General features: G+C 36.8%; 1 protein-coding gene and 1 long non-coding RNA gene across 2 annotated transcripts in view; one reads left to right on the forward strand and one right to left on the reverse strand.

Moving 5' to 3' along the window:
* The window catches only part of LOC139074345 (uncharacterized), a 52,827-nt gene extending 34,664 nt beyond the window's left edge, over positions 1 to 18,163 (forward strand). The window contains exon 4 of the long non-coding RNA XR_011523859.1: positions 18,039 to 18,163. This is a non-coding gene — a long non-coding RNA (uncharacterized lncRNA). The remainder of the gene's footprint in view (positions 1 to 18,038) is intronic.
* Positions 6,336 to 7,454, reverse strand: LOC103567509 (olfactory receptor 4C6-like). The gene has a single exon (XM_008544188.2). The coding sequence runs from the start codon at positions 7,310 to 7,312 to the stop codon at positions 6,383 to 6,385; it is 930 nt and encodes a 309-aa protein (XP_008542410.2). The 5' UTR covers positions 7,313 to 7,454; the 3' UTR covers positions 6,336 to 6,382.
* Positions 18,164 to 18,877: the final 714 nt, after the last annotated feature.

Consider the following 18,877-nt stretch of genomic DNA (forward strand, 5'->3'; position numbering starts at 1 on the left):
ATCCTACCTGTTTTTATGTCTGTTCATGTTTCCAGAGAGAAGCAGAATTGAAGTGATTCACCAGAAAAGTGAACACTCAGAAGCACATTTATTTCAATTGCCTATGGTATTAAGGGATGTGTTTTTTTTGTGTGGGGGAGAGGTTTAAATTTTTGCTTTTTGTTGTTTCAATTGAAATTTTAGATGGTTTTCCTGACACAGGACACTGTCTGACATCAATCACACTCCTAGACAGGATGATATTTAAAAATATGACTCAACAGCAGGACTCCAGTAACAAATCCTTGAATGCTGGTCCCTGCTTCAAACTTTATTCCATGCCCTGCTTTATTTAATCCTTTATTGTTTGTTTCCTTAGAGGAAGCAAGTGGGGATAATATGGAAGTAATAGTGTGAAGATGGAGTGGGGTGGTTGATATAACAAGAATGTTATTTATGCAAAGATAGAGTGAATTCAGCAAAAACTACAAATCAGAAAAGAGAGAAAGACAGAGACAGGCATGAAGAGATGTGAGAAATGGGAGGATGAGGAGAGTGGACATAAATAGCAGTTTGCCCTTCCAGAATTTATCCAATAGTCTACTTTTCCCCACAGATTTAAAATTTCACCTTGATCATTTATTAAATTACAAAACTTATACTACAACCCCCAAGATAGATGATTCAATTTCTGGGTCATTTCTTCTGTTCTTTAGAATTCTTTATTACTGGTATAGCAAAATGTTTTCAAACAAGAGCTTTATGATATGTTCTGATACCTAGTAGATCCAATACCCCATCTCTGTTCCTCTCACATTGTTTGTATCGTTAAGGCTATTGGAACACAGGCACACATCCGTATAAATTTTAGAACTGGTTGTTCAATTTCCTTGAAAATATGCTTTGTCTTTTGGGGGAGAGTTATTAATTCATCACAGAATTGATGTCTCTAAAAGCCTCCCCTAGGGTATGCAGAACCAGTCAAATATTTTTTAAAACACCCCTGACTGTATAAACAATATGATGTAAAAAAAAATAATAAACAATGTAACTAAAGAATAATTACAAAATTCATGAGATGGTGCAAAATGCAGTGATTTAGTGATGGAGATTTAGGAACACGGATATAAAGCAGATACTTACATATTTGTTTATTGTTTAGTCAGAGCACAGAAAGATTCTTCCTGGTGTCCAAGCACCTCTCTTCCTATTCAGTTCCAGAATACATTTCTTCTTGTTCTATTCAGAACTTTTGCATGTTGGAACAATGCCTCTGAAGTTCCTAAATACTAGGTATTTAACAGTGTTTTACATCATAACTAATGATGCTTTGTCACTTATCAGACCATCCATTGATAGTGGCCTCCAATGACTCTCTAAATGATATTTCCTTAATAATGAGCACAAACACAAATCTGATGACCAGAGCATACAAGAAAATATGAGCAATAATTCATTTCTCAGTCACGTTAAATTGACTGCTAGGAATTTTATACCGTGAGTAGACAACTACTCACCTTCCAAGCATGTCTTCCCTTGAGCTCTGTAGGCCCACTGCACTCTTGGAATGTGATGTCTTTCAACACTAACCACAGCCCTGCCTTCCACACACTACCACCAGCAGGGAGGAGAGATGAAAGACCTGAGCCCAGACAAAGAAAAGTGGTCCCATTCGTGTAAGTTATGTCCCTCATCACACGTGGTTTAAGACCAACACAGGAAAGCACAATGCCACCACATCCAGGGGAGGCAAGAAAGGGCCAGTCAGCATTGCAGAGCAAAGGTTTTAAAAGCCCTTGAAGGAGATAAGTACAGTAACCTCTGAGCTGTCCGACACGTGGCATTGAGCCTTTGGAAGAGCAAGGGTGACCTCTTTTGGTTTCAGCAGGAACTATGTACAAGATATAAGATGGATGCCACCACCGCCTGCATCTGCAGCACTATAGAGGGTGGCACTGCAGTCAGACCATGAACAAGTGATTGCTGAGAATGGCCCACATACCTGATCCAAGCCAAGGGTCAGCAGGGGACCATTGATAGCCCATATCCTTGAATTTGTGCTGTGTCACCCAAAATCAGCATGTAAACACCATTCTACTAAGCAACTTAGTACAATTATTATGAAAGAAATAATGAGTTTGCCTGTGGAAGCCATTTGCTTGCCCGACTGCCCTCCTGGAACCAAGGTTCTGGCCACAGAGCCTATGATAGCTTCATAGGTACAGAATCCAGAGCTTCCTGGGCCATCTGATTGACCCCATGGGTAGAATAGAGTATCAAAGAACACTCCAAAGAGGGAAAACCGGAATGTTACTCATGCGGTCTGGTCTGGGCTGGGGTTCCCCACCAGAAGGCACTGGCTCAGTCCCAGACACTGGAAGAAAACTTAAGAAATTTCACAGAAGACACTTCAAAGTGTGGAGCCAGGAACAGTGGCCCTGCTTGCCCAGATCTAAGGGCAGTACTACTTAACATATTGGTTCTTCCCATCTATGAACCTAAAGTGAGTTAGTCATGCAGATGACTGGCAGAAAGTGTTCCTGGCAAAGAGAACGGCCTATGTAAAAGCCCTACATCTAGAACATACCTGACCAGTAAGAAGAATAGTCAGGTGTCAGAATAACCAGAGGAGTCAATGAGGAGTTTTATTTCTGGGCTTTATATTCTGGGCTTTATTCAATTCTGAGGTTTTATTTCTTGGCTTTCAATTCTGTTCCATTGATCTATGTGTCTGTTTCTGTGCCAGGAACTTGCTGTTTTGATTACTGTCGCTTTACAGTGTATTTTGAAGTTAGAGATTGTGATACCTCCAGTTTTGTTCTTTTTTCTCAGGATTGCTTTGGCTATTTGGAGTCTTTTGTTGTTCCATATACACTTTAGAATTCTTTGTTGTATTTCCGTGAAGAATGTCACTGAGGTCCTGATTGGGATTGCATTGAATCTGTAGATTGCTTTAGGTAATATGGACATTTTAACTCTGTTCACTCTCTCAATCCATGAGCATGCAATATCTTTCCATTTCTTTACGGCTTCTGTGATTTCTTTCAACAATGTCTTATAGTTTTTAGTGTATAGGTCTTCATCTCTTCATTTATTCCTAGGTATTTTATTCTTTTTGTTGAAAATGTAAATGGTCTTGTATTCTTGACTTCCCTTTCTTCTAGTTCATTATTGGTGTATAGAAACATAACTGACTTTTGTATGTTGATTTTGTACCCTGCAACTTTGCTGTAGCTATGGATCATTTATAAAAGTTTTCTGGGGGCTTCTTTAGGGTTTTCTATAAATAGAATCATGACATCTGCAAGCAGTGAAAGTTTCACTTCTTCTTTGGGAATTCAAATCCCTTTTATTTCTTTTTCTTGCCTAGTTGCTCTGGCCAAACCTTCCAATACTATCTTGAATAAGAGTGTCAAGTGTGGGCACCCATATGACCCAGCTATCCCACTAGTGAATATTTATCCAAAGAACATGAAATCAACAATCCAAAGAGATTTATGCATCCTTCTGTTCATCACAGCATTACTCAGAATAACTAAGATATGGAAGCAACCCAGTGCCCATCAGTTGATGAGTGGATAAAGAAGATGTGATATATATAGATACAATGGAATACTACTCAGCCATAAAAAGACAAAATTGTACCATTTGCAACAACATGGATGGACCCTGAGAGCATTAGGCTAAGTGAAATAAGCCATAAGCCAGACAGAGAAAGACAAACACCACAATATTTGACTCATATGTGGAAGATAAACACATGGATAAAGACAATAGATTAGTTATTGCCAGAGGGGAAGGGATTGGGGGAGGGTGAAAGGGATATAGGGGCACGTATCTATAGTGATGGATAAAAACTAGACTATTGGTGGTGAACACAATGTAGTCCATACAGAAACATATATATTAACATAAACCTGATATTATACAATGTTATAAGGCAATATGACCTCAACAAAATAATTAAATTAAGAAAAATTTTAAAATTACTAAAAGCAAGATTTGTTTCAGAAGTCAGACTGTTAAAAAAAAAAGCATTGAGCTGATAAGTGATATGTAATGATTAAAGTTATTTACTTTGAATTAATTTAAGGGACCTATAAAATAGACAAGGAAAGAATTTACAGAATCTGACAGGTAATGATTTCAGCATGAAAGGTCAGAACAGTTCTTTCCTATGTAATAGAAGATGTAGATTCTAGACCTACTTTGACACTAGGAAAATTATGAAAAATATTACAAATATTTAAATTTAGGGATCTGATTATGATCCTTTCAGTTCTTTAATTCTGTAATTAAAATAGAAAATGATCATTATAAGGTTCTTACAGAGGTCAACGTTATTACACAGTCATAGGCATTTTCTTCTTCTTTGGCATCAGGCAAGGGGAAGAATTGTAAAGTGAATCCAGAAATTTCACTTTAAGGTGTTGTAAGCAAGCAGCAAACATTGTGTTCTACTACTATTGACATAGCAAAACTTAAATGGAAGCTCTGCACAAAGATTTTTGCTACCAAATTGCTGTGTCATCTATAAGCTCATGAGGATTTGATTTTTGTTATACTAACAGTCATTTTGACATCCATGCTGTTTTTGAACTTGAGAGTTAATAAATAATGGCATTCCCTGATAAGGACCCTGCTTATCTTACACATCTCTACTTGGACTACATTCTCTGTCGTCCACTGTGCACTGATTACCCTGACCTTCTTCACTTTACATTAGTTCCTACCATAGGGCTTCTGCACAAGGTTTTCTCTTTTGCCTTAATTGTTGTTCCCACTGTAATGCTTAAGTATGGTTCTATCTCATCATTCAGATCTTAATTTAGAAGTCACCTCTTAGAAAAGCCCCCATGTCCATCCAAGTAGAGTTACCCAGTGACACATGCAACACACCATTACAATTTTCTGAGATTCCGTTATCATTCTATGACTTTATTTTCATTTGCATATATTGTTCATCTCATGCACTAGAATGTAAGCCCCAGGACAGAGGAAAACACAGTGTCTCATCCATCACTGTATACTCAGATCCTAGAAGAGTATCTGAGACTTTGTAAAACTCAGCAGACATTTTTCAGTAAATAAATGAACCTAATAAAAATAGTTGGTAATAATTAATGCAAGACATCTATTTCACATATTCATTTTGTATTTAAAAATAAAAATCTTGATTTAAATATTTTTGTTTGAAATATTGTAACTAATATTGCCATTATTGTCATCATATATATCATATTTTTTAATAAGAAAACCACAACAGAATGTTGAATCATGCTATGACCTTAGGCTTCCCATTTACCTAGTCAAGGCAGGCAGTTTAAAAAGGCATTAGCGTCTCTCTAGTGACAGCCAAAGAAGGATCTGAGAGAAAATAAATATCCTTTGGATTTAGAAACCCAAATCCAGAATGTAACAAGAAGAATCATTCTCCCATAGTTTAAAAAAATAGATCTATAGAGTTTTACTGTTTCTCATAAAGAATATATATCTTCAAGACATAGACATTAGATTCTGAAGTATCTTGACTCCAGCATGATAGATTCTTATTCTGCTTCTCAAAAGGTTGAAAAAAAGAAGTGGAAAATTTTGGTAAAGTGGTAGCTTCCATATTAAATAGCAAATTACTAATCGGAGATTGTACTTGCTTCCAAAAGGAAATTTGACAGCAGGGACACCGGGAAAATTCTAACTTGTAAAGTGCTTATATTTATTTATCCTCCCCTAGTTCTTACCCAACCTATGAAACTTAAAATATCAAAAAAAGTCTCTTTTAGACTTATATACATTGAACAATATTTATTAAGCACCTAGTGGGTGACTGGCAGTGGTCTACCCATATCATGAGTGAATAAACACAATCCCTGCCCTTCCAGGGATTGCAATCTTGTGGGGAAAACAGAAAATAAAAACCAACAAATAAGGTTTTAAAGTACAGTTTGTGATCATTGATATTAAGAATATAACCTCTTGAAGAGCTAGAGAACAACTGAGGGGAGTGATTAGAGAAAAGCATCAGGAAAGACTTGACTAAGGAGGTGGAAGTCCGTCGGAAAATGGAAAAAATGACATGGAGCCAGCCAAGCAAAATCTCTGGAAAAGAGAATTCTAACAGCGATCAGATTAACAACAAAGGCCTTGAACTGGAAAATGCTTGAATTATTCAAAAGACACTTTATAAAGAGAGAGAGAGAGAGAGAGAATAGTCAGAGCCTCGTGAGAAAAGAGATCAAGTACAAAGTGCACTGGAGAGGTAAGCAGCAACTTGACTGTAGTATCTTAACCTGATTTGCATACTTAAAACATACCCTTGTCTGCTGTGTACTGAATGGATTGGAATGAATAAGGGAGAGCAAGACCTCATTGTCCTTGTAGGAAAGATTTGTTCTTAGCATGTAAGCTAGTGACAACCCAGCATCCCTTGTTTCATCCACAGTTCCTTCACAGCATTTTTCACTTCTGTGTTCCTCAAGGTGTAGATCAAGGGATTTAACGTGGGTGCAACAATAGTAAAGGACACAGCCATTGCCTTGTCTATGGGGTAAGTGGCCACAGGCCTCATGTACAAGAAAATGCATGGCACAAAGAACAAGATGACCACTGTAAGGTGGGAGCCACAGGTGGAGAGAGCTTTATGTCGCCCTACAGAGCTGTGAGACTTCAGGGAGTGAAGGATGACCACATAGGAAGTCATGAGGATAAGGAAGATGGTCACACACATCACCCCACTGTTGAGGATGACTAAGAGGCCCAGGATGTGGGTGTCCATGCAGGCCAGTTTCAGCAATGGAAACAAATCACACATAAAGTGATCAATGACATTGGGACCACAGAAGGGTATTTGATACATGAAGAGAAGCTGTATTACTGCATGGATAAATCCCCCCACCCAGGCTGCTCCCAGCAACAGGCAGCACACCTGAGGTCTCATGATGGTTCTGTAGTGCAGGGGCTTACAGATGGCCACATAGTGGTCATAGGCCATGACAATGAGAAGGATGATCCCCACACCACCAAAGAAATGCTCTGCAAAGAGCTGGGCCATGCACCCTTCAAAGGAGATAGTAGTGCTCTCAGAAAGGGAGTCCACGATCATCTTGGGGGCAATGACAGAAGAGTAGGTAGCATCCATGAGAGACAAGGAAGTAAGGAAAAAATACATAGGTGATCTCAGACTCTGACTCATGATCATGGTTACCACAATGAGTAGGTTTCCCAAAATGGTGGACACATACATGATTAGAAAGATAGCAGAGAGTATTTTCCGCAGCTCTAGATTCTTTGTAATGCCCAAAAGAATGAATTCAGTCATATTGTTTGGAGTCTCCATTTACTGAGGGCTGATGTGAGCACATTGCTCTGAGCTGGAAAATCTACAGAAGAATAGTATTTTTAATTAGTAATCACTGAATGTACTGGACATTTTTGTGCTCTGTCTCACACCCTCTTGACCTACCTTTTTTCTCCAGCTATTGATACATGAACCACCTGCTAACAATTTTAGCCTGACAACAGCTCGATCTTACTGATTCCTCCAACAACACCTTCTTTCACTAGTGTTTCTTTTACTTTCTTTCCTGATACTTGCTGCTTGAGACACTTAGAAGACCCTGTTTCATCCTTCTGGTGCATAGACACATCTGGAAAGATGAAGGAATTAACACACCTTAAGGAGACCCTAGATCATCTGTAGATAGAAGCCGGTGGATAAACTGTAAGCAGCTTAACAGTTTGGATTAACATTGTTTCTGTCCCTGTTTCACTCTCCCTGTTCATGCCTCCATTTCATTTTCCAAAATAACCCACCAACATAAAAGTTCTTCTTTCAGCCTCTGCTTTTTGGAAACATCAACCTAGGAAACTGACTTCCATTTATCACTTCCATTTATCACCCAAGAATCAAGATCTTGGAACCTTTCATATAAATTCTCATTCATTTATTCCATATATTTGTTGAGCACCTGAGTGTGCTAGTTGAAGAGCCTCTTAAGACAAACTGGTCATAACCCAAGGATTCTCCACTTTTTAATAACTATGATCTTTCCATCTACATTTTTTCTTTCTAAAATTGGATTATTATTATTATACTATTATAACATATTGCTAATATTCAATGACTCCCTATTATCTCTCAGCCTGTGGGTTGTCCTTGAGACATTTTCTTCATTTTAGAGATAAGATACTGAAGCTTAGAGAGGTGAAAAAATGATGCCAAATTTCCACCACTGGTAAACATTGAGGCCAAATTCATATCCAGCTTTTCCTGATTCAAAATCAATACCAATAGCAAGCTATATTCTTATCTGATGATAATATCAGGCACTCAATGGGAAAGACACACCGTGATTCATGGTATAATTTCATTTTCATAATAATTGAATGAGATCAATTTATGCTTTCTGTGCTCATTTCACTAAACAACTCCACAATAAAATTCAATGGCAATTTCATAACAAAGAGCCTGTTCTAATTAATTATATATATATATATAAATCCAATCCTGAACCTAGAATTTCCAACCATTTACTAAGCTTCCAAGATTCTAACTGTTTTCCAGATATGCTGATTAAAGAAAAGAAAACCTTAAGTCTCTTTCTCTGCTCCAGGAAGAACCAGATCCAAATTAATTGACACTATGCACATGAGCCTCAATCTGTGTAAATTATTCCCTCCATTTTTGCTTGTGAAGGGATGATTCCAGATGAAGCAAACAATTCTAAAGAATAATTAAAATATCAATAAAACAAGTAATTTATTTTACGCTGTGTACAGCAAGGTGCTAGGTATGTCACATGCATTGTTGTAATTATTTTTCATATCACATGAGGTGTGTACTCTCACAAATCCTATCTTGAAGATGAGGAAACTGAGACTTGGAGACATTAAACATCACATGTAAAATGATTGGGTATTACGAATCCAGGTAATCTCATTTTGAAACACAAGTTCTCAACTTTTACGCTATACCATTGAAGTAGTGAACAGTGGCCTCAACTAGCTAAATACAATTTTCCTGCAGCCAAATGATAAAGTAAAATAATCGCTTCAGTAGCATAGGGTTACTTAAGCAGACTAACTTGTAACTTGGTAGGAATATACTAGAGATTGTTGCTTTAAATGGGCATGTAAACTATATGTTATTTAAGACTCCTGTAAATACTCAAAGACCCATTATTAGAATTATCCCTCTTACTAAACAAAGTATACAACAGCTGGGACACTCTTTATAAATCCACAATATGGACTAACCCCCACCTCTCCCACCTCCAGCCCAAGAACTTCAAAAGTTGTTTAGTAGCCCTAATGAGGTAGAAGGAACACATTCTTGGAAATCAAGATAACTAGGTTTTATTGCAGGTTGTCCCTCTAACTCCTAGGATACTTTGTTAGATTGCTCACTACACTGGGTCTCAGTTTCCTCATCTGGAGAATGAGACAGTTGTGGTAAATGAGTGGAATGCTAGGGCTTCAAAGGAGGCATCTCAGGGACTCTGGCCCTTTCAAACACAGCAGCTTGGCTCTTATCTGCATTAAATGTTTACACTTCCAAGTAAGATTTACTTTGAGTCATCTCATGATTTCAAATATTTTAAAAGAAAATACACTAGGGAAGATAATCATGCCCATTCTGTCTAAAAATCTATGAATTTATCATAAATCTCTTTTGAATACTAATACATATCTAAGCTTCTCAATCTGATATTCAAGAACCTCACCCCCCGTCCCTCCCCTTCTCTCCCAAGAAATCAACATCATCATTTTGAATGTCTCCCTCCCACTGCAGTCCAGCCCAGCTCTTACTGCCAGAACACACACCTCAGTCTCTTTAGGACAGTGGGAAAGGCCATGGGTGCAGAATGAGCACACATTTTGCTAGTACTTGATACCTATTTTCTCATATAATTCTCACATCTGGCTACATTTGGACATGTTTTATGCCTGAGAGAAAGCAGAATAATTGATTTGCTTAAGGCTACAGTTAGTAAGTGATAGAGCCTGGATATGAATCCAAGAAGCTGATTTTATAGCTGATATGTGTTTCTTGTGTCTCAATTTCTTAGGAAGCAAAATAATTTCTTCAATAAAATCCTGGATAATAAGAAGTGATAGCAATGTGTTTAGTAAGTGCCTCTGGGTCATTAGCTTTTAATGAACAATCAGTGGCCCTGTGTTCCTCAGAAGATCTGTGCCGTGGGCACATAGATCATCAATAGTATATGTCTCGAATTAAAGGCTTTAAAAAGACTTTTTCCTCTTTATAACTCATCCTAATTCACTTTGTTTTCCTCGAGACATGTGCAGGGATGGAATTCTACCAAAGTACTTTTATGGGGTGGAAACTACTATACCATCATAGATACAAAATTAATGTGTTTTGAAATGTTTTCAGAAGGAGTTGGGTTAATCCCTGAATGACCTTTCTTGACATCATCACCTCATCTCTGAGCAAATCTTCAGCACCACCCTCAGCACCGGCACCAAAACCACACTTGTGGGCAGAGCTGCTCATAAATGAACATGTGTGCTTTTATATAGATAGATAAATAAATACATTTTTAAAGTCTGATTCATCTCTACATTAAAAATTAAAGCCAGAAATTTGATGTATCATTAACTAATCAAAACAGAAAGAAAACACCATATAGGTTCATTCTCAAATGTAATTAGTAGAAAAATAAAGGTAAAAGAAAATTAGTACAAGAGAAAAGCAGAAACATATATAGAACTATATACATGTATAGTATGTATATGTGCATATATACACACACACAGAGACAGAGTTGCATGAAAGATCTCTCTAAAACCATCCTAGACATACCCAGCTAGTGCTGTTCCTTCCTTTCCTAAGAGCTCATCTCTGAAACAAGAACACACTCTTTTATTTGCTAATCTCATTATCTGGATAGAGGCCAAAATGTAGACTCTCAAGTTTTAATAATTTTTCAAAGAAATTAAAGTAAATCAAGCTAAAAGCTGTTAATAGCTCAAGGCTCTACATCCCAAAGCTGCAATTTGTATGTACAGATAAAACTGGTAAACTGCTGACACATTTTAAGCATAACATAATTGTCTGTGTGTATAGGTGATTCAATTATTTCAATGATTTCAAAATGGTAGTTCAAAGTAATAATAACATGTTTAATATTCAAGTTATTAGTCACCTCCAAAACTCAGTCTGATGTCATCTCTGTTGCCTCCAAAAGGCAGTTTACCTGATGGACCCAGTAAGTAGAAGGTAGACGTTGTGCAAGTAAAATTTCTAGGATCCTGTCAGCGTCACCAAATGCCTGGCCCCATGCAGGATGCACTCACATGAACTTTCATCTACAAAAGAGCTGGGAATCATGACATATTAGAGTTTCAACACAGCAAATCCAAGTGTGGAGGCAAGTAAGACCTGCGCTGGGAACAAATCATCCAATCATTTCACGGGAAGTTATTCTGATAGGACCAGAGTATCTAATGATTTTAAAGAAAGATTTAAAACAGATGCTGTAAGTGTCCAAAGACTTAAGTAGAAAACAACCTTTGTGGTGGTAGAGGAATTTAAGTTTCATCTGAATAGAAAATGTTGCCAAAAAAGACAGCCAGCTAAGCTGTTTACAAGATCATTTACAGAACTGTGTCTGCCATTTGGCTGCATTTTGAGCTTAACTTGTAAACAGTTTGCAATCTGTGTCTTAGAAGAAACATAATTAATAAGATGTCCCCCTTTGAGTAATAGACCTGGTCTAAAAGAGGGCACAGTGCCATTTTCAAATGGCACACAATTTCAAAATGTGCAGACTTGCATCATTGCAATTACATCCCTTTGAGGCTGTGTCTCTACTGGCTGAGGAGCTAATCACCATTACAGTGAATTCCCATCCACCCCTGCAATGATCCCACTTTTCCCAGGGGCTGAACTTCACTGGAGCCAGGCCAAGCTGATGCTCCACAAGCACAAAATCAGATCGTGGTGTTAACTATTCAATTATTTGCTCCTCAGCTAAAGTCTCTTTTTCAAGAACAGAACGGCCATACAACGATCCATCTGTCTGATAATGTAAATGAAGAAAAGTTAATAGGATTTATTCTTGGCCACCAGCTAGTACCAAGACCAAATTTTTCTATCACTTAATCTGGTGCTCTTTCATCTTTTAAGAGTATTATTAAAATTATATCTCATCTAAATGAAGGACTGTTGCCATTATTAAAGATTAAAAAAGTACCTCAGCCAGAAAAAATAAGGATTAATTCTGTCTCCCTCCATAACAATTTGTACTCTTAAATGACATGTTTTCAGTTTAGAAATATTTACAATTTGTACTCTTAAATGACATGTTTTCAGTTTAGAAATATTTGAGGTTATAGTCTTTATGCTTTTTCCATCTTCAATAGTAAAAAATATCAATATCCTACATTTACAACATACTTCACAGATTACAACTTGTTCATCGACATGATTCAACTACATACCCTGGGAAGCCTCCTGAGAAGGAAGAGTCAGTTTTACAAAATATGATCCTCACAAGTGATGGGCCAACCTCTGCACTTGGAATATCTTTACTAACATTCTAAAACTACTCCATGCTCTCACCTAACCATGGGTTAGACAGTGCTCCTCAATATTTCTATTTCATTATTGCTCCCCTGAGGCACCTTTTTAGACATTCCATTCCCCTAATCACTACCCTAAAATATTAACACCACAGATATATTATTTATGTATTTATGCATATCTGAGCTCTATACATAAAAAAGTAAGATATTTTCATCTCCCAAGAAACCATTTTTACCTACTTGGGAGAGATACCATCCCTACTGCAAATGCATGTGTTAGAGTAATCTCATAAAAAGAAGGGAGTGGGGCTAGCCCCATGGCTGAGTGGTTAAGTTCACACACTCTGCTTTGGCAGCCCAGGGTTTTGCCTGTTCGGATCCTGAGTGCGGACATGGCACCGCTCACCAGGCCATGCTGAGGTGGCACCCCACATGCCACAACTAGAAGGACCCACAACTAAAACACTACAAAACTATGTACCAAGGGGCTTTGGGGAGAAAAAGGAAAAATAAAAAATCTTAATCTTGAATGCCTGGGTTTATGGGCTGGGGAAGAATGCGTATTTTTAAACATGAGAAGTGGTGATTCACTAAGCATTTATTCATCACCCAATAGGTGCCAGACACTGCAGACAATATGCCAGGAACTATGGTTGGCACGGTGAGGAAACACACATGAATAGTATATGTGTTATGGTAGGTACTGGGGAGGGTGTGTCAACAATGACTTATATATTTCCCTAATGTGTCTGCTTATTACAGATATTTATTGACCATGTCTTTCTTTCCACAGTTAGAGCTTTGGGTTCTAATGAGAATTCTCCTGGAAGAGAGCATAACTCTAACTTTTAAAAATATACCTGAGAGTTACAGTTTGTAAACTCTCAGTCACAGGGAAAAGCTGAGGAGCATGGGGCACCAAAATGAGTGAATAAAGTCACAGGCAGATGAAGAGTCTAGATCTCATGTACATAGCCCAATATTTTCTCAGTAAATTACACATCAGATGTTGTCCTATAGATAATTTATAAGTGACAGATACTAGATGTCTGAAGAGATAGAAAACATCACAGGGGAAATAAGAAGAATTGAAACAATTACTGAGGCAAGGCGTGGCAAGGACATGCTCCACTTTGGTGGCCCAGGGTTTGCTGGTTCAGATGCTGGGTGCAGACCTATGCACCACTTGTCAGGCCATGCTGTGGCAGGCATCCCATATATAAAGTAGAGGAAGAGGGGCATGGATGTTAGCTCAGGGCCAGTATTCCTCAGAAAAAAAGAGGAGAATTGGTGGCAGATGTTAGTTCAGGGCTAATCTTGCTCAAAAACAAAAAAAAAGCATGCCAAAATGTATGGGATACAGCTAAAACGGTTCTAAGAGGGAATTTTACAGAAATACAGGCACACCTCAACAAACAAGAAAAATCTCAAATAAACAATTTAACAGTGCACCTAAAGGAACCAGAAAAAGAAGAACAAAGTCCAAAATAAGCAAAAGGAAGGGAATAATAAAAAGCAGAGCAGAAATAAATGAAATAGAGACTAAAACAATAGAAAAAAAATCAATGAAACTAAGAGCTGTTTCTTAGAAAAGATAAACAAAATTGACAAGACTTTAGCTGGACTCACCAAGAAAAAAGAGAGAAAGCTCAAATAAATGCAAGCAGAAGCAAAAGATGAGAAATTACAACAGACACCTCAGAAATAAAAAAGATTACAAGAGAATACTACAAAAGGCTATATGCCCACAAATTGGATAATCTAGAAGAAATGCCTACATTCTTACAATTAGGCAACCTTTCAAAACTGAATCAAGAAGAAATAGACAATTTGAATAAACCAATCACCAATAAGGAGATTGAACAGTAATCAAATACCTCCCAAAAACTAAAAGTCCAGGAGCAGAGGGCCTCCCTGGTGAATTATACCAAACATTCAGAGAAGACTTAAAACCTATCCTTCTCAAACTCTTCCAAAAAATTGAAAGGAGAGGAAGCTTCTTAACTCATTCTATGAAGATAACTTTACTCTGATACAAAACCCAGACAAGGACAACACAAGAAAAGAAAATTACAGGCCAATATCAGTGATGAACATTGATGCAACAATCCTCAACAAAATACTAGCAAATGCAATACAACAATATATTAAAAAGATCATACAACATGATCAAGCGGTATTTATTCCAAGAATGCAGGGATGGTTCAACATCGACAAATCAATCAACGTGATATACCACATTAACAAAATGAATAATAAAATTCTCTTGATCATCTCAATATATGCAGAAAAAGGATTTGACAAGACACAGCATCCATTTATTATAAAAACCCTGAAGAAAATGGGTATTCAAAGAAAGTACCTCAATGTAATAAAGGCCATATATAACAAACACACAGTTGATATCATTCTCCATGGAGAAAAGCTGAAAGCTATCCCTCTAAGAACAGAAACCAGACAAGGATGCCCACTGTCACCACTCTTATTTAACACATTATTGGAATCAGGCAAGAAAATGAAATAAAAGCAATCCAAATTGGAAAGGAAGAAGAGAAATTGTCACTATTTGCAGATGAAATTATTTTATAGATAGAAAACCCTAAAGAATCCACCAAAAAACTTTTGTAAATAATAAATGAATATGGTAAAGTTGCAGGATACAAAATCAACATACAGAAATCAATTGTGTTTCTATACACTAAAAACGATGTATTAGAAAGAGGAATTAAGAATACAATCCCATTTACAATCACGATGAAAAAAAATACAATACCTAGTAATAAACTTAACCGAAGGTGTGAAAGACTTGTACACTGAAAACTATAAAACGTTCTTGAAAGAAATTTAAAAATATAGAAAGACATTCCATGCTCTTGGATTGGGAGAATTAACATAGTTAAAATGTCCGTACTCCCTAAAGCAATCTACGTATTCAATGCAATCCCTATAACAATTCCAAATACATTCTTCACAGAAATAGAAGAAATAATCCTAAAATTTATATGAAATGAATATTTTATGAAAATTTATAAGAAAAAACATGAAACACCCCAAATAACAAAAAGAATCCTGAGAAATGGAACAAAGCTGAAGGTATCACAATCCTTAACTTCAAAATATACTACAAAGTTTTAGTGATCAAAATAACATGGTACTGGCACAAAAATAGACACACAGAGTAATGGAACAGAATTGAGAGCCAAGAAATAAATCACACATCTATGGACAGCTAATTTTCAACAAGGGAGCCAAGAATATACAATGGACAAAGGAAAGTCTCTTCAATAAATGGTGCTGAGAAAACAGGACAGCAGCATGCAAAAGAATGAAGAATGAAAGTAGAACATTATCTTACACCGTACACAAAAATTAACTCAAAATGGATTAAAGATTTGAATGTAAAATATAAAACTTCCAGAAGAAAACATAGGCAGTATGCTCTTTGACATCGGTCTTGGCAGCATATTTTCAAGTACCATGTCTGACCAGGCAATGGAAACAATAGAAAAAATAAACAAATGTGACTTCATCAAACTAACAATTTTCTGCACAGGAAAGGAAAGTGTCAACAAATGAAAATACAACCTAACAATTGGGAGAATATATTTGCAAACCATTTATCTGGTAATGGGTTAATATCCAAAATATATAAAGAACTCATACACCTCAACAACAAGAAAGCAAACAACCCAATTAAAAAAATGGGCAAAAGATCTGAACAGACATTTCTCCAAAGAAGATATACAGAATGACAACAGGCACACAAAAAGAGGTTCAATATCACTAACTGTCAGGGAAATGCAAATCAAAACTTCAACGAGATATCACCTCACTCTGGTCAGAACGGCTATAGCTAACAAGACAGGAAATAATGTGTTGGAGAGGATGTGGAGAAAAGGAAATTTTCATACACTGCTGGTGGGAGTGAAAATTATTGCAGCCACAATGGAAAACAGTATGGAGATTCCTCAAAATATTAAGAATAGGTCTACCATATGATCCAGCTAATCCACTGCTGGGTATTTATCCAAGAATGTGAAAACATGGGGGCTGGCCCCGTGGCCGAGCGGTTAAGTTCGCGCGCTCCGCTGCAGGCGGCCCAGTGTTTCATTGGTTCGAATCCTGGGCGCGGACATGGTGCTGCTCATCAAACCACGCTGAGGCAGCGTCCCACATACCACAACTAGAAGAACCCACAACGAAGAATATACAACTATGTACCGGGGGCTTTGGGGAGAAAAAGGAAAAAATAAAATCTTTAAAAAAAAAAAAGAATGTGAAAACATGAATGCATGAAAATACATGCACTGCTATGTTCATTGAAGCTTTATTCACAATAGCCAAGACTTGGAAGCAACCTAGGTGCCCATCGAGGAGTGACTAGATAAAGAAGATGTGGTATATATGCACAATGGAATACTACTCAACCATGAAAATGCTGAATCTGGCCATTTGTGATACCATGGATGGATCTTGAAGGCATTAAATGCTAAATGAAACAAGTCAGAGGGAGAAAGTCAAATACTGTATGGTCTTATTCATAAATAGAAGATAAAAACAACAAGCAAACACACAGAGATGGAGATTGCATTGGTGGTTACCAGAGGAGAAGCGGGAGGGAGGAGGACGAAAGAGTTGATTAGGCACATGAGCATGGTGATGGATTTTAACTAGTCTTTGGTTGGTAAACATGATGTAATCCAAACAGAAATCAAAATGCAATGATGTACACCCAAAATTTATATTTTAAAAACCAATTTTTCTACAATAAAAAAACAAACACACCCAAAAAAGTAGAAATTTAATGTGGAAAATAGAAATAGTCTACTATATAAGATATAAAGTACTATACATGTATACACACACAAACAGGTATATATTACTCACTGTAAGTACCTATTACATGTTCACTCAGTCAATAAATATTTATTGGACATTTACTATGTATACTAATGTATGTTTGCCCATATAAAGCCATAAAAAGTATCCTTGTTAAATGCCTTTAGTGATCCCCCCTGAAATTTATTACCAAACAGCAGCAGCTCATCCATCCATGAGATCCTCCCACTCCATTATGTTTCTGCCATATGCATTCTCATGTCTCCTCCTCCCATCCTCCCATAACATCCATTATCCATCATTCCTGGTTACAAGATATTGCATTGCCAGTAGAATGAGGAAGTTCAGGGACATAAATTTTCCAAAGGGGAGAAAAGAGAAAACACTGCTATAATAAAATGTTCTGTGCAAAAAATGTTTCTTTTCCGTTCAAGATAATAGATAAAGAGCTTTATTTTTTAATGATCCAAAATGTAGATCTTATGTATATGTGAACACAAAGTGCACAGCTTCACTGCATTCCCTTATTCTGAGGTGGACTCCCCAACAGATCAGAAGAGTACAGAGACATAAAGTAGGAATAAGACAGTATTAATAAAAGTGATTTAGAAATAACTACAGAGAAATAGAAATTACTTTGTTTTTTTACATTGTCTCCACAATAATCTTTCTAGGAACAAACCTGAAAAGAAAATAATTTTAAAAGAGAAAAATCATTATGTACAAATATTTTCAATACAATTATTAAGAGCTGTGGAAAATTGGAAAATACATGGAATAGCCAACATCGGAGAAATGGGTAAGTAAATACAGCACATCTCTGAAGAACATGTAGTTTTTAACAGAGATGTTTTTAAAAATTGTGCAACATCACAGCAAAATTCTTCTGTTGTAATATTAAGTGGGGAAAAATTTGAATGCTATTTGAAGAGATAATATGATTCTAACTAATTTAAATATATGTCAATAAGAAAAAAAGACCCCAAAATATTTCTACTTCTAAATTAGTAGTATGGTAATTGATTCCATCATTCTTTATACTTGGCATGCTGAAGAAGAGATTTAAAACTGAGATTGGTGGGGGTGAGGAGTGATTATGTGATTTGTAAGGTCCATTTAAACATGATATTCTACAATTATATCATTTCCTGGAAAAAAAATCTCACCTACAAAGTTGTCTGACATTGTTCCACAGCCAAGACCCCAGGCAGCTGCTAGTTCACAAAAAAAGAAGCAAAATTGTGAGATTGAAAATTACAACTAGCTCAGCTACGATAAATGTCTTGGTTGATTCATAAATGGCAGCTTGGATAAGGCCTTTCTCTTGAGTCTCATAAGTGCTAACACATATCCTGTTTGTAGGTAAATCCTGTGAAGTTTCTTAGCTGTGGCTAATTAGACCTCAGGGGTATTTCACCACCATTAGCAGATTTTACCCACAACCCAATTATTTCAGGTAACTTAAGTGAACTTCAGAAGAGAACTTTTAGAGCATTCATCTTTAATTTTTAAC

Source organism: Equus przewalskii, chromosome 11 (genome assembly GCF_037783145.1).
Source record: "Equus przewalskii isolate Varuska chromosome 11, EquPr2, whole genome shotgun sequence".
Classification (NCBI taxonomy): domain Eukaryota; kingdom Metazoa; phylum Chordata; class Mammalia; order Perissodactyla; family Equidae; genus Equus; species Equus przewalskii.

Bases quoted from the DNA above. Each gene is read 5' to 3' on its own strand.
- LOC103567509 (XM_008544188.2), bottom strand. From the start codon at position 7,312: ATGGAGACTCCAAACAATATGACTGAATTCATTCTTTTGGGCATTACA.